The 16,367-nt window shown below is 42.5% G+C and overlaps 1 protein-coding gene across 3 annotated transcripts in view; it reads left to right on the top strand.

Moving 5' to 3' along the window:
* Window positions 1-16,367, top strand: part of IRAK3 (interleukin 1 receptor associated kinase 3) — a 61,394-nt gene that overhangs the window by 11,533 nt on the left and 33,494 nt on the right. The window contains exon 1 of one of the 3 annotated variants that reach the window (XM_035002203.1): window positions 1,085-1,522. The exons of the other annotated variants lie outside the window; for them this stretch is intronic. Within the exon in view, the coding sequence (XP_034858094.1) occupies window positions 1,375-1,522 (148 nt within the window). The 5' untranslated portion in view covers window positions 1,085-1,374. Of the gene's footprint in view, window positions 1-1,084; window positions 1,523-16,367 lie in introns of those variants that run through there. 3 annotated transcript variants of the gene reach the window in all.

The following is a 16,367-nucleotide window of genomic DNA, read 5'->3' as shown; positions in this document are numbered from 1 at the left end:
TGTAGTATACTTTAGCTGAGAACAACCTGGAAATTCAGGTAGCGGTAGGGGTGCAAAATGATAGTGTATCATCAAATGTTGGTCTCTAAGGGGCACCCTTGCCAAAGAGTACAAATCTGAAAGGCTTCAAATAGGGTTGCTATTCTTCGGTTGGTGGCAATTGTCCACACTCTACAGTCATTAAGGTTGGGTTTTTCTCAGCACTTTCAAAGCATCTCCTTTTTTTATCAGTAGCATTTGTATCATGCCTATGATGGGATATTACAGCATATACGATAGAATATTTCAAAAACAATAGTCAATTTTATTTAAACTCCATGTTGAAAGCAAACGATTCTGTCAAACACTTTGAAGAAGGAAAAAGTAGTGGAACGGTGTTTTATCAAGAAAGGCCAGGGAGAGGGGCGCCTGGGTGGCTCAGTTGGTTAAGCGACTGCCTTCGGCTCAGGTCATGATCCTGGAGTCCCGCATCGAGTCCCGCATCGAGTCCCGCATCGGGCTCCCTGCTCGGCGGGGAGTCTGCTTCTCCCTCTGACCCTCCTCCCTCTCATGTTCTCTGTCTCTCATTCTCTCTCTCTCAAATAAATAAATAAAATCTTTAAAAAAAAAAGCCCAGGGAGAAAAGAATGTAGTAAAACTAAGTAGCAATATGGAGAATGGGCAGCCTCATGAAGAAAATGAGCACAACTTTCTTTTGCTTTGTTCTCTCTTTAGTTTTCCTGTTGTTGGTATTTGGTTGTTGTTGTTTTTGTCTTTCCCAACAATCACTTCATATATGCACATTTATCTGTTCAACTTCAGGAAGAGTTGGAAGATGTGCCAAACCTCTTGAATGGTTGTCTTCAGCTGATTATTTTCTTCTTTCAGTTTTTCTGGGTTTTCCAACTGTTCCTCAATAAACATTGCTTTCTGGCAGGGTAAAGCAAAATGCATTTTAAAAGAAGTAACGGCAGGTGTTCTGTCCGTCCAGGCCAGGAGACAGCCCAGGCCAGGGCAGGCAGAAGGGGTAGTAGACTCCCCTCGGTTAGTTCTGCCCTCCTCGTCCTTGCCCAGCTCTCGCTCCCTGCTCGGTCTCTCCAGTCGCGTCGAGACCCAGAGCAACGAAAAGAACCGTTCAAAACGTAAAGCGTGTGAGAGGGGCCGCGCAGGGGCAGGCAGACCCCGCGGCCAGGCCGGGCGTCCGCCGGGGCATCGCTGCCGAGCAGCGCTTTGCGTCATGTGGGGCCCGCCCCTTGTGGGGCTCGGCAAGTTCTGCTGCCTTGGCCGCCGTCGTGGAAGCAGGATTTCCGCGGTTGTGTAATCGCACCTCACGGGCGCGGCGAGGCCCGGGCTCCGCATCCCTCCGACTGGCCCCTGGTCTCCGGCGGCCGAGCCATGGCCTGGACGGCGGCGGCGCGGAGCTGCGGGGCCCGCGGCCGCCTCACGGCGCACACGCTCCTGTTCGACATGCCGCCCGCGCTGCTGGGCGAGCTCTGCGCGGTCCTGGACAGCTGCGACGGCGAGCTGGGCTGGCGCGGCCTCGGTGAGTGCGGCCCTCGGAGGCGGCGGCGGCGGCGGCGGCGGCGGCGGGGGGAGGGCGGCAGGGGGAGGGCGGCGGGGCCGCGGCGCGCATGCTCAGTCCGACCTGCAGCTCTCGCTACCGGGCAACTGTAGGTTGGAACCGAGGGGACAGCGCGGCTTCCCGGGGGCTTCCGACCGGGAAGCTGTGCATTCCTCGCCCTGGGAGGAACCCAGATACTCCCTGAGACCCGAAGATGAGCTCCCCCTTCTCTTTCAAAGACACTTGGGGTACCTGTGCAAGATTAAGCGAGCGGAGGCTTGGGAAAAGCAGCTACCCTCGTGAAACTAATGTTTATCAACTGTACCTGCCTTACTTGGTTCAGAATATTTTAAATCAGAACGCCTATGTGATGTCTTCTTATAGCAAAATCACCCTAGAATATAATTTTCATATTAAAACACATTTATGCCTTTAATTTTATCCTTTGGTGTTTTCAGTACACTTCCAAGTGCCCATCTTAGTTAAATTTCAGGTGAAAAGTAAAATACTATCTGTCATTAATGTGGCTCCCAATTTTCTTAATTAAATATTTCTTGCTTACTTACCCAGTTTGTGGCATGAAGGTTTATGCTAGATGATGTCTTTTTATTTCGATCTAGAAAGTTGGCTTTAAAACCATTTTAAGCAGTCATTGGGAAGTTGAGCAACTGCCTTTTGGAAGTCTTGAGTGTGACCACCGGAAATAATTCAGGAAAAAATATCTTTGTTTTGTTAAGTACAGGCACTTTTGTTCGATTTGATCTTCCATGATGACACATTTAATGTTAGTTGAAAATAAACACAATCATGTCAAAACAACTTAGCCTTAATTCTCTGAAATCACCTTTTTTTTTTTTTTTTTTTAAGATTTTATTTATTTATTTGACAGAGAGATAGAGAGCACAAGTAGGCAGAGTGGCAGGCAGAGGGAGAGGGAGAAGCAGGCTCTCCACTGAGCAGGGAGCTGGACATGGGGCTCGATCCCAGGACCCCAGGATCATGACCTGAGCCGAAGGCAGCCGCTTAACTGACTGAGCCACCCAGGCGCCCCGTAATCACCTTTTTTTTTTTTAAAGCGAGAATAGCAGAAGACCTATGAGAAAAAAAGTTTTGTTGTTGACGAACAATATGGTCATACTTTGTGGAATGTGGCATCGGGCTTCTAGGTAAAAGAAAGGATCATAGGGAAAGAGAGGAAAAAATAAAATAAGATGAAATCAGAGAGGGAGACAAACCAAAGAGACTCTTAATCATAGGAAACAAACTGAGGGTTGCTGGAGGGGAGGGAGGTGGTGGTATGGGGTAACTGGGTGATGGACATTAAGGAGGGAATGTGATGTAATGAGCACTGGGTATTATATAAGACTGATGACTCACTGACCTGTACCTCAGAAGCCAATAATACATTCTATGTTAATTAATTGAATTTAAATTAAAAAATGAAAATGGTTTCTATATTATAAGCTCTGTACTTTTAAAGTATGACCCTTATGTAAAAATGTCAGAAAAGAATACTTGACTCTTTGACTTCTAGAGTATGCATTTGAGGGATAAGATCCTTCCTACACCAGATCTTTTTTAAATGGATGACATGGGCAGTTTCAGCACCCATTGGTTTCCTAGAATTACTATGTTCATGAGAGAATAATCTTTTTATTCTAGTCCACAGGTAGTCAATGGGGCCAGGTAACTATCATAAATGTGTCAAACGGAATGAAGACTGAAAATGGAAGAGCGTATGTCCCATCTAAGAGGGACAGTTAGTCCTCAGTCCCATGTCACTGCTGCTTTTCAGGAAGTCCAGCCCAGTATTGCTGCTCTCTCTCTCTCTCTCTCTCTCTCCCTCTCTAGGCATTGAAATCCAGACATTCACACTTTACATGGGTTGTCTCATATAGCACTTAACAGTTGCCCTGTGAGGCTATATTATAACAGAGCTTATAATATAGAAACCGTTTTCATTTTTTAATTTAAATTCAATTAATTAACATAGAATGTATTATTGGCTTCTGAGGTACAGGTCAGTGAGTCATCAGTCTTATATAATACCCAGTGCTCATTACATCACATTCCCTCCTTAATGTCCATCACCCAGTTACCCCATACCACCACCTCCCTCCCCTCCAGCAACCCTCAGTTTGTTTCCTATGATTAAGAGTCTCTTTGGTTTGTCTCCCTCTCTGATTTCATCTTATTTTATCATCACCAGTGTGTTAACAGATGAGGAAATTGTAGTACACGTTAAGTTACACTTGCCCAAATTGACACGGCTAAGGAGTAGCAGAGCCAGGATTTGAACCGTGGCAGTTTGGATCCACTGCCTGTGGCCGTACCCACAGCCACGCTACTCTTCCAGACCGTGACTTCCTCAAGTTCACGAGTGCTGACTGCTCTGCTCTTTCTGCTACATCTCAGAGCCTCTCTAAAGTACATTCGTTGCAGCCATGAAAGAACAATTCAGTGAGCCATTTCAAACATGCAGCCCCATTTGTTTCTAGTTGTGGAAATTAATGAAGACCAGCCAAATGAGAACAAACAAAGGCTATTTATTCAAAGCAGGGGAGCCAGCCACCATCACTTGCATTTGACGGAGGCCCAAAGGCAAGCGGGGAGTGGAAAAGCTTGATAGTGGAAAAAAGAGAAGGCTTCAGGTCCGCCATTACTGGAGGCAGTTGGCATGGAGAAGCTACGGACAGGCTAACTAGCAGGGGAGCATTCCATGTAATTGTTGAGGGTGCATACTTGGCTTTTTCCAGATGGTCCTGAATTGGAAGCAGGGGCAAAAATCAGGGAAGTGGCAGTTGTTAAGTAAGTCCTAACTATTTGGGACTGATTGCTGCGGGGATTCTTGTTTGGCTTCCTGGATTAGCTGCTACAGATGCTAATATGACTTCCTGGACTAGTTACTGTATATATAGTAGATCGGCATCCTGAACTGACTGATGCGCGTTGTGGGTCACATTTCTGTTTTTATGTAGAGTCTGGCCATTGTTCCTTTATATATTCTTTCATAGGGGAAGAATCTAAAATGTCTGTTCCTTGATTCTCCAACTATAATTTACTGTGCACATAGCTAGACTACACAGCTCTGAAAGGAGACCTAGAACAGAGCAGCTGCTTCATGAATTATTGGCTCAGCCAGAAGGGAAGCCCGACTCAGTTCAGGGCGGTTGAGGGCAACTGCCCATGTTAAATATGCTGAGTTTCCCTATTGGCACAGTGAAAGCAGAAAGACAGGAAGAAGTGAAGGGAGGGAAAACTTGACCTTAGAGGGTGAAGGGGAGAGTACTGGAGGACTGAAGCAGGGAGACAGCCCCTTTTATGCTCAGGACAGCGGAGAGCCTGAAGATACAGAGTGTCCACAGTTCCATGTAGAAAGCAATGCAAGAGTAATAGGTAAGACTGTCTCAAGCTGATCATGATTCTTGATGATGGTGAATATCAGACTGTATTTACAAAGGCAGCTCCGACAAAGGTAGATCATATGGCAGCTTCGTCCTTCACAAACCGGAATGATCTGTGCAATCTTTTAAAGATACAAATGCCAGGATGCCTGAGTAGCTCAGTCGGTTTAAGTGTCTGCCTTTGGCTCAGGTCATGACCTGGGATGAAGCCCCGCGTCAGGCTTTCTGCTCAGCATGGAGCCTGCTTCTCCCTCTCCCTCTGCTCCTCACCACCCACCCCCCACCACTCATGTTCTCTCTCTCTTTCTCTCAAATAAATAAATAAATAATCTTTAAAAAAAATAAAGATACAAATGCCTAGGCCCCACCCCCAGAGCTGTTGATTCAGCAGGTCTACTTTAAGGATCCAGCATCTTTCTGTGTTTTGCAGTGGTGAGTCTGATGCACAGCCTGGTTTGGGAGCCATTGCTTAGACCAAATTCTCTTCTTTAGTAGCATCCTAATATACCAGTTATTTTACCACACTCTTTCACTTCTCCACTTAATTGTTTTTTATCTTTAAACATATTCTACATATTGGGGTGCCTGGGTGGCTCAGTCGTTAAGCGTCTGCCTTCGGCTCAGGTCATGGTCCCAGGGTCCTGGGATCGAGCCCCGCATCGGGCTCCCTGCTCCGTGGGTAGCCTGCTTCTCTCTCTCCCACTCCCCTTGCTTGTGTTCCTGCTCTCGCTATCTCTCTGTCAAATAAATAAACAAAATCTTAAAAAAAAAAAACACACACACACTTTTTTTTTTTTTAAGATTTTATTTATTTATTTGACAGAGAGAGACACAGCGAGAGAGGGAACACAAGCAGGGGGAGTGGGAGAGGGAGGAGCAGGCTTTCCGCTGAGCAGGGAGCCCGATGAGGGGCTCGATCCCAGGACCCTGGGACCATGACCTGAGCCGAAGGCAGACGCTTAACGACTGAGCCACCCAGGCGCCGCCTTAAAAAAAAAAAAGTTAAAAAATACACAGATTCTACATTTTATTCTTCAAAGCACTTTTACCACATATGGTTATTAAGAATAATAAATCACAAGGTATTACATTCTCTGGCTGATTATGATTTTATGGCTTTGTAATGAAAGGAGGAGCCCAAACTGAAAATGTTACTTATCTTATACTACCTTACAGATGTGGTAACAGAGCCTCTGGTGACAAGTCATTTCATTACATTACCATAGGGTGGTATTTGAATTAAATTGTTTGGAGCAGTTCACACCATGACATGTTTCAACGCTTATGATATGCTGAGAAAGACACGCTTTTACAGGTAGTCTGTAATGGGTTGTATTCAATTTTCTTCCTCTCAAAAAAGGAAATAAAATTATCCTAGGAATTATTATTAATCACCTAAAGCAAATTAAATATAAAGTCACATTAAGTGTGTCTTTAAATATTCAGTAAAGAATCAAAATAAGAGTAATAATAATAATAATAGCTGCCATCTATGGAGTGCTTACTATTTGCCAGAGACTGTGTGCTAAGCACTTCACATGGATTATGTCATTTATCACAAAACTTCTGTGAGGTAGATACTTTCTGTATTTCCACCTTATAGATAGGGAAACTGACTCTCAGAGAATTTAAATAACTCAAGTCACAGTCTAGTAAAGTGCAGACTAGGATTCTAATCAGGTGGTCAGACTCCAGAGCCTATGTTCTTTTTTAAAAAAAAAATGTTTAGATAGACTTTATTGTTTAGAACAATTTTAAATTTACAGAAAACTTCAGAAGATTGTACAAAAAATCCTCATCTTTTATATCTTTTGCATATAGTCTGCACTCAGTTCCCCTTTTATTAGCATCTTATATTAGTATGGTACATTTGTTACAATATCGATATATTATTATTAAAGTCCATATTTTATCCAGATTTCCCTCATTTTTTCCTAACCCCCCTTCTCTTTCCCAGGATCCCATCCGGGATTACATTTAGTCATCATGTATCCTTAGGCTCCTCTTCGCTGTGATAGTTTCTCAGACTCTTCTAGTTTTTGATGACCTTGGCAGTTTTGAGGAGTACTGGTCAATATTGGTCAGTACTGGTCCACCATTTTGTAGAATATCTCTTGACCGAGGTTTGACTGATGTTTTACTCATGATTAGACTGAGGTTACGGATTTTTGAGAGGCAGACTGCAGAGGTAAAGTGCCATTTTCATGACATCATATCAGGGGTACCCACTATTTACATAACTTAGCACTGTTGATGTTAACCAGAGCTGAGGTCATATCTGTCGGTTTTCTACACTGATACTCTTTCTCTTCCCCTCTTTGCATAGTCTTTGGAAGAAAGTCACTATGTGCAGCCCACACTTAAGGAATGAAGAGTGATGCTTCCCCTCCCTGAGAGTGGAGTAGAGCCTGTGTTGTTTTGACGACCATGGTATTTCTCCCATCTTACTTAAGATAAAATTCTGTAAAAGGGCTATTTATATTCCAGGCCCTCCATTCTCTCTGGAACCTGCTCCAATCAGGCTTTCATCCCCCACTGCTCCATTAAAATACCTCTCATCCAAGGTCACAGTGGCTAAATCCAAAGGTCAGTTCTCAGTTCCCTCTTATTTGATACAGTTGATCACTCCTTCCTCCTCGAAGCACTTTCTCGACTTCTATAACGTACACTCTATTTTATTCTCTTCTTGCAGGTTCCTCTTTATCTCTCTGACCTCCCCGAGTACCCCTGGGATTAGTTGCAGACCTCTTCTATTTATCTTCTATACCCACTATCTTGTCAATTCCATCTATATGCTAATAACTGCCACGTTTCTAGCCTGGGTCTCTCTCTCCAACATCAGCACCATCTCTTATATTTGCCTACTTGACAGATGTCTCCAACTTAACAGCCCAGAAATGCTTCCTTCCACCAAAGTTTTTCCCCATCTTGGCTAATGGCAACCCCATCCTTCATTTGTTCAGGCTGAAATATTAGCCTTCTGTGACTTCTTGCTTTCTCTCACAAACCACATCCTGTCTCTCAGTCTGTATTGTGGGCTCTGCTTTCAGGCTCTATCTAATAATCTGACTGCTTCTTACCACGGCCGCCACCACCATCCTGGCCCAAACCACTATCAGATCCCACTGGATAATTTCAGCAGCCTCCTAACCGGGCTCCCTGCTACTGCCCTTGCCCTCCTCGAGTCACTTTTTAGCACAGTGGCCAGTGAGCTAAAGTCTATATGCAAAGGATATTATATCTTTGTCCTATTCAGAACCCTTCAGTAGCTTCCCGTCTCACAGTAAACCCCAGAGTCCTACATGGCTTCTCTCACTTCCTTCTTGTTTGCTCCTCGCTAGCCACATTGGCCTCTCCTGGGACACGCAAGGAACATTTTTCCTGCAGGTAACCCTGAGGCTTATTTCCTCACTTCCTTTGTGTTTTTAACTATTAGCCACTATGACCACTTTTTAAAAATTGACAACCCCCCCCCATGCTCCTTATGCTCCTTTCCTGCTTTATTTGTCCCCACATCACTTATCATCCCTCACACACTTTATATATCTTTGTTTGTTTTTTGTCTATCTAGAAATAAGCTTCAAGGGGGCAGGAGATTTTTTTGTTTGCCTTTTTTCCTGCTTACTCCTTTAGCATCTAAAATTGTACCTAGTACAGAGTAGGCATTCAGTAAATATCTGTGATTGAATAACGAACAGATGTCTGTTAAACATCCAAAACCTCTTGGGAAAGAATATCAAACAAAGCATTGTACTCGATTCAAGTTGTGGTCCCTACAAGGGATTTTCTAATTTGATTTTGCCAATTTGTATAGGCTACAGGCCTAAACAAATTCTATAAAGAAATTTAACAAAGGAAGAAAGCATGGGGAAATAGTACTGATCGTTACCTGGGTATGGAATCACACAGCCTCTGAGCTGCGGACTGAAATGCTAGTGTTGAGGGTGAACTGTTCTTAAATTTTTTTCACAGAGGTAGTTAATATTAGGTGCTTACCTGAATCTGGGATTGAGGGAGCGGGGCACATGGAAGGATACCTGAAAAATCATGCACAGCCCTGCCATGGAGTATAAGTCCTGCTCAAGTATGGGTAAAAAATAAACTTAAGTATGGCAAAGAATTACTTCTGGTAAAATTTATTAGCTAGTGGGCGTTAATACTATAGTCTGGTAAGAGGAGTTGAGCCAACTTACATGTTTGACTTTTGTTTGACTTCTTTTGGAATTAAAAATATTTTCAGTTAAATGTTCTTTTAAAAGAAGGTGGGTGGCTCAGTTGGTTAAGCAACTGCCTTCGGCTCAGGTCATGATCCCGGGATCGGGATTGAGTCCTGCATCGGGCTCCCTGCTCAGCAGGGAGTCTGCTTCTCCCTCTGACCCTGCCCCCCCAATGTGCTCTCTCTCTCTCTCTCTCTCAAATAAATAAAAATAAATAAATAAAATCTTTAAAATAAATAAATAAATAAAAGAAGGCCTGGGGCACCTGAGTGGCTCAGTTGGTTACGCGGTTTGCCTTCGGCTCAGGTCACAATCTCAGGGTCCTGGGATTGAGCCCTGCATCGGATAGGATCGAGCCTCGAGTGGGGCTCCTTGCTCGGTGGGGGTGTCTGATTTTCCCTCTCCCTTTGCCCCTCCCCCTGCTTGTGCTCTGTCTTTCTCTCTTTCTCTCAAATAAATAAAATCTTTTTAAAAAATTAAATAAATAAATAAAAGGCCTAATTGTGTTGTGTGCTTTGTAGGAAGAAAGAACAGAGGTATCTTTTCCTTTTCCCATCATGTTATCACAAAACAAAAGAAGGCAGTCTTAATTAACGAGGGGCTTTGGCATGTGGTTATATGCAAATACAGATTCCAAACAAGGGTGTGTTGCGTTATTCTAAAAAACCCCTTCAGAGACATATTTGCATATGGAGAGTGATTTCTGCAGTTGAATTCCCCCGTGGTTAGCACTACCTAGATAGTTCTGCCCTCTCAAAACAAAGCCTAAAAGGAACTTTGAACATTAAATGATTATTAAGCAATCGGTGTCTTCGGATAACATGAACTTTTCAGGTGGACTTTTTTGGCTTCTATTATGCCAAGATGCCTTTCAAACAAAAGATCTCCCTTCCAAAAAACAATGCTTGCCTACAGCATATTTTTCTTAATTTATCTTTTTCTTTAGAGTGCTCTCAAGTTTAACAACACAATTAGTCACTGAGAAGTTTACTCTTCGTTTAGTACTGTGAAGAAACAAAGTTCTATGTTCTGGAAAAAAATGAAGGATTAGAGAAAACTATGAATATTGAAGGATATAACTAACATGTCAAGAGTCTGTGTTCCTGTCCCATCACATTGAAGCTCTTGTTTTCTAGAATCTGTTCCTATATGGATGCTAATAATACTGCTTAGTGGTGTTCTGTGCAGAATGTGTCATCATTGAAGAAAAGCTATTAAGGTTGCACTGTGAATCACCAGTTAGAGAAAGAGAAAATATATTTCATTTCTCATCCTGGAAGCAACCCATGCATGCAGTATCCATTTCAGCTGAGCCTGGGTCAGTTTTACTCGGTGAACTATTACTATTAGAAAAAATGCCTTTGCTTTATAGAGACCCAGTGCAAACTCAGAACCCTCTGACCCTGGTCAGTGTTAGGAAACTCAAGCCTCAGCTCTTTTGGCATCTCTTGTGCCTCAAGTCACAGGATGAGAGGGCACAGAATCATGGCCTGTTGCCCTTTTAAAAGGGAAATTCAGAAAGTTAAAAATGGAGAATAGAATTATGTGGGAAATCTGACTTGAAAAGTTAACTCCAGCTCTCCTTAGCAGCTATAAACTATTCCTTTTCTACTGTGAGAACTGTGAACCATAAAGTGTTTTTACCTTTCTATGTGCATATATTGTTTGTGAGACTATTGCCACCAGATGGATCCTCCCAAAACTAACGCTTCCACCTTGGCATCACCTTCTCAGAAGTCTTCCATTGGCCTTGTTTGCTTTCAGAATAGAGTTTCAGATTGTATGCTAACACTCAGGGCCTCTGTCTGTCACTCAGCAAATATTCCCCATCAGCAAAAATTCCCCATCAGCAGAAATTCCCCACCTGACAGACTCTTTTTCTCGTCTTTCAGCCCTTAAACCTTGCCCCAGCCCACCCCCGTTGTAAAGTGAGCTGATGTTGTAACCAAACCAACAGGAGTCCCTGTCTTGGTGAGTCAGGCACAGGCACAAAGTTGTCCCACAAAGAACACTTTCATTTGCAGCAATTAAGGAGATCATGGGGAATGGCTTTCAAAGCCATGACTCCCACAGAGAGGGTGAATGGGTTCCTCTTATTTAGGGGTAGGCTGAATATTTAGCTAGGGAAGCCTTGTCATCCTATGTAGAGGCAGGCAAGAGGTCACATGCCTCTATGGATCTTGTGTGCTATGTAAATGAGGCTGAGGCTCCTCCTTGGGCAGAGATTTTCGAATTGTAATGAGGTAAAGGTAACTGTAGGTCATTCCAGAGGTCACTCCATGGTCTCTCTGCACATGCTCAAGTCAGGGTTAGCTCAAATGGTCTGCGTGGTCTGGGCCAGTAGGAAGTCTTGTGAGGGCAGAAGCCACCACCTGGAAGGGTGGTTTTGGGGTTTCACTTCTCTGAGTTAAGGGGAAACCCAGAAAGAAGAGCTTAGGGAAAAATATAAGACAAAGTGTACAAGCATGTGGGCAGCGAAGTCCAGGTCTCAGGGTCTAACTGGTGACAATGTCCCACCCTCATGCTCCTCCCTGACTGTGAGAGCCCACAAGGCTGTCCTCTCTCTTCATGTCTTACCCCAAAGTCATGTCATGTCTTATCCCAAAGATTCGAAGTGGAGAGGGAACTGGGTTTTTTTTTTTAAGTTTATTATTATTATTTTTTTTTTTTTTAGTGATCTCTACACGCAATGAGGGGCTCGAACTCACAATCCTGAGATCAAGGGTTGCATGCTCTTCTGACCAAGCCAGCCAGGTGCCCCGAGAGGGAGCTGTTTTATTTTATTTTATTTTTTAAAAGCCTATTTTATGTTGTATAAATATTATTAACTGATATAGTTCATTATATCTACATTATGCCTAATACTCTATAAATGCTAGCCAGTTAATTTACTAATAGAAAAAGTAGAAACCGAAACTTTCACTTTGCTGAAATTTGATATTTAGTGTTCCCCTGTTGGAATGTTAATTTGGAGCCTGGGAAGTGTTCTAAAGACTGGAGGTATTTTAAGGTCAGTGCTCCTATAAACAGCACACCAGAGAGGGGCCACCAAACTTAGTGTCTGTTTTGGGAGGGATTTCAAATGGACTTCAAAGGATATTTATTAATGAGAAGTTTGGAACTGCTCAGTGACTTGCCTAGAGTTGACCATAGGTCAATGGCAGAGCCACCCCTAAACCCACATTTTCATGCATATATCCAAGGGGCCACAAGGGTCCTCTGTCTTGACTGGTGACTTTTCTCTTTTGAAGACAATAGAGCCTCAGAGTTCATTCTTTTATCTTGTTTTCCAACTGAAATTCCAGTGATTTTCTTTTTCCTCCCCAGTATAGTATATTCCATCCAATAATTCCTTAAGCAGTGGCCTCTCTTTAGAAATACTTACAGTTTTAAACTTGGCTCAGGCTCCAGAAACCACTCCTCTAGGAAGCCTTCCATGATGCCCTCATCTTTTTTTTTTTTAAGATTTTATAAGATTTTATTTTTAAGTAATCTACATCCAACATGCGGCTTGAACCCACAACCCTGAGATCAAGAGTCCCAAGCTCCACTGACTGAGCCAGCCAGGTGCCCCCATGATGCCCTCATCTTTAGTTAGGGAACCCTCTTCTTGCTCCACACATGCTTTTTTTTTTTTTTTAAGATTTACTTATTTGAGAGAGAGAGAGAGAGAGAGAGTGCACAAGCATGGGAAGGGGCAGAGGGAGAGGGAGAGAAAGAATCCCAAGCAGACTCCGCACTGAGCATGGAGCCCAACACGGGGAATGATCTCATGAACCTGAAATCATGACCTGAGCTGAAATCAAGAGCCAGGCACTCAACTGACTGGGCCACCCAGGTGCCCCTCCATTTACACTTGATGTATGCAATTACTGTACTGCTAGCACATTAAACAAATGTTTGAATTTGTTAAAAAAAAAATGAAATTCAACCAAGTAAATCTGAAGATCTAATTGGCTTTATTTAATGATTCATGAATCGGTCCATATCCCATCTAGCAAATAGAGGGGAGTTCAGGGAGTTGTACAAAATGGAAGGTTTTTATAGGAAAGATGGTGGGGCAAGAAAGTTATTGGCAAAAGAAAAGGATTGTTCCTGGCAAGATCACTTTCCCTTAGGGAGAAGAGCAAGGTTTCTTATCATGCAGATGACCTCATCTTCCTTTGGGGATAGAGAGGGCCCATGTAACAGATTACTTCATTGGCCCTGATCAGAAAATTCCTGACTGACTGGTTAAGATTTATATTTCCGGGGGAGGTTGAAACTACAGTTAGATTAGGTATTAAGCCCTGTTTGGTGACTTGGCCTAAGTGATGCCGTTTGGGGCCTGTGGTTTTCTTTTTAACAAACTATACTGATTTGCACTATTTCCCCTAAGAGCTTCTAGAAATAGTTAAATAAAGTGTTTATGAAAGATGTGCCTCAACCAAATAGGCAGATTACATCATCAAAGAAATACATTAAAATAGAGTTACTAGGTCTTGCCAAGTATTTTTGCTTTGAAGGTCCCCTTCTATTTTTTTTTTAGTGATAAGCTGTCTAAAATATATATTGACATTTGGATAGTCCTTGTCTCTTCATGAGACATCATGTCTTCAAAGAAAGAAATAATAAAAATATTCTTGCCAGAACTTAAAATATGGAGGAAAGGCAAAGACATTCCGACTTAATGATGTCAGATACTCTAGTGTAGCTGTTTTTCCCTCTACAGACTAAGCATGCATTCATATAGAATGTCTCAACTTTATCATCCTTTGAAATGTAGTCACAAGAGCTGCAACTTCCTTTCACTCTTTTCTGATGCAAGATATGACTGAAGTAACAGAACACCCAAGATAAAACTTTGTGTGTATTAATCAGGATAGACCCAAGTCAGCCTGCAATAACAAGCACCACCAAAATCACTGTCTGTGGTTAACATAACAGAAGTTTACCTTTGCTTGTGGGAAGAGCACTGAGGGTCCAGGACAGCTGACCTCCATGTGGTGGCCCAGCAATCCAGGCTGCTTTGATCTTGAGGCACCCCCATATTGACATGTGCTTCTACCATTGCTGTGGGGGGAATGGGAGCCTGGTGCATTGTGCCCTGGCTCTTCCGTGTTTCTGGCTGAAAGAGACACATAGGCATAACTAACCCAAGGCAGGAAGACCTAATCCTCGCTCTCTGATGGGGTAGAGGACTGGAAATATTGGTAGGCACTGGTAATAACTACCAAGTCAATTGTTCGTTCACAGAAAGAGGGGCAGTTATGATTTCATATTGTGATCTCTATCAACTTTCAGGATTTACTTATACTCTCAGCAAAAACATAAAGTTAGAGGAAATTGAATAGCCCAGGAAACCCTTGAAGGACTGAAAATGTGGGGAGAAGGGATGCCATATTAGATCAGAAGATGTTTGCCTTTCTGATGTCTTGATTGAAATACTATAACTGGTGTAGTAGTTTCCTAAGAAATTTTTTAAAACTTTAGAGTCTGAAATAGACTGAACACAGATAGTTCCATAGGGGGCTTATTGCACCTTTCCAATCTGAGCCCCTGTTTGTCCTTTAAAAGGACATCAACCTTTGGAGAATATCATTGGTGAATAGGTGAGCCCTTCAGTGAGGTTACCTTGGTTACTGCTGGAGAGGAGCTTCCAAATTTATGTGCGGCAGAGGAAGAGAAGACTGATTTCCATAACCAGTTATGGTGATGTGTCGAGGGTCCCCATGACCACACTCAGATGATAACTGGATTTTATCTATTGATGTGCATCTGGCTTCCTAATTTTTTTAGACTTTCCAGAGGACAGAGGTATGAGAGGATGCTGCCATCATCATCACTGATTCCAAACCACATTGCTAATTTTAGTGCTCAAGATGACTGGCTAATCTGGGAGTATTATCCCAGGGGCAAAAAAGACACCCATTTGATCTGTCATTTGGTTCTTTCTCCTTCCTTTGCCTTAAAATACACTTCAAGGGGCGCCTGGGTGGCTCAGTCGTTAAGGGTCTGCCTTCGGCTCAGGTCATGATCCCAGGGTCCTGGGATCAAGCCCCGCATTGGGATCCCTGCTTGGCAGAAGGCCTGCTTCTCCCTCTCTCACTCCCCTTGCTTGTGTTCCTCCTCTTGCTTTCTCTCTCTGTCAAATAAATAAATAAAATGTTTTAAAAAATTAAAATTAAAAAAATTAAAAACAAATAAAATACACTTCAAAATCTGGAAGTTGTGCACAAAGACAGTATAATTTTTTATCTGAAGAGTCCCACTAACTCAGGGTGTCATAAAAATTCATATACTTTCAGTAAGTACAGCTTTAAGATACTTATACAAGACCTTAAATAAGTCATATACGCTGTTTTTGAACAATTAAAATCCTAGTATCCCAGTAGAACATTTCCCCGATCCTACCCAGAGATTAACTTTTAATTGCTCAAAAATGTTCAGCAGCAAGAGAGTATTGAACAAAAATTTAAAACAGCATTCCATTAAAACTGCAACAAATGACCCTAACTATTGCAAATGAGTAACCACACTGATGGGAGTGAGGAAGAAAAGAACTAACCTAGTAACTTTGGAAAATAGGCTCTTACCTGAATACTCTTACACTGAAGGCAAAAAGACTTGTACATAAATGCTGTATTTTGTTTAAAGGGTTTCTCACAGGGGTATAGGTTAGCAGTTCTGAATGTAGTAGTATTGAACAAATAAGTAAAGACATTGTAAATAATGAGAGCGAAGTTTCTTGCTGTTTGGGAATAAAGTTACAAATGAGGAAGAGCTCAAATACACCATGTGGTGTTGACTTAGAATCACAGGTATCTGTATAAAATCATGGTTTTCAGTATGTGTACAGACAGAGAAATACAGGTGTGTGGGTTAATGCATATACACATATTTTCCTAGCTCTGTCTGCTTGGAAGCAATGGAGCCCTGGCACTCATGAGAGCATCCAGCACTGACATCTTGCCTTCTAAACACATTATCTAATAAAAGGAATGAGGACTCCTGGGAAAAGTAATTAATTCCAGGGCTGGGATGAGGGAAATGCAAAATGAGCCTGGAGCATCTTGTAGGGTCAGAAAATAAGGAAGTGTTCCAAAAATTATGGGGCTTGTCATAACACTGGACCCAACCTGGATGGACAGAGCTGGAATAATTGTAGCACCAAAGTAAATAATAATAATAATAATAATAATAATAATAATAATAATAATAATAATA

This window comes from Mirounga leonina, unplaced genomic scaffold, assembly GCF_011800145.1.
Source record: "Mirounga leonina isolate KUSES-001 unplaced genomic scaffold, KU_Mleo_1.0 Mir_126, whole genome shotgun sequence".
Lineage (NCBI taxonomy): Eukaryota > Metazoa > Chordata > Mammalia > Carnivora > Phocidae > Mirounga > Mirounga leonina.
The sequence above is the reverse complement of the archived record's forward strand: the minus strand, read 5'-3'. Positions and strand labels throughout refer to the sequence as shown.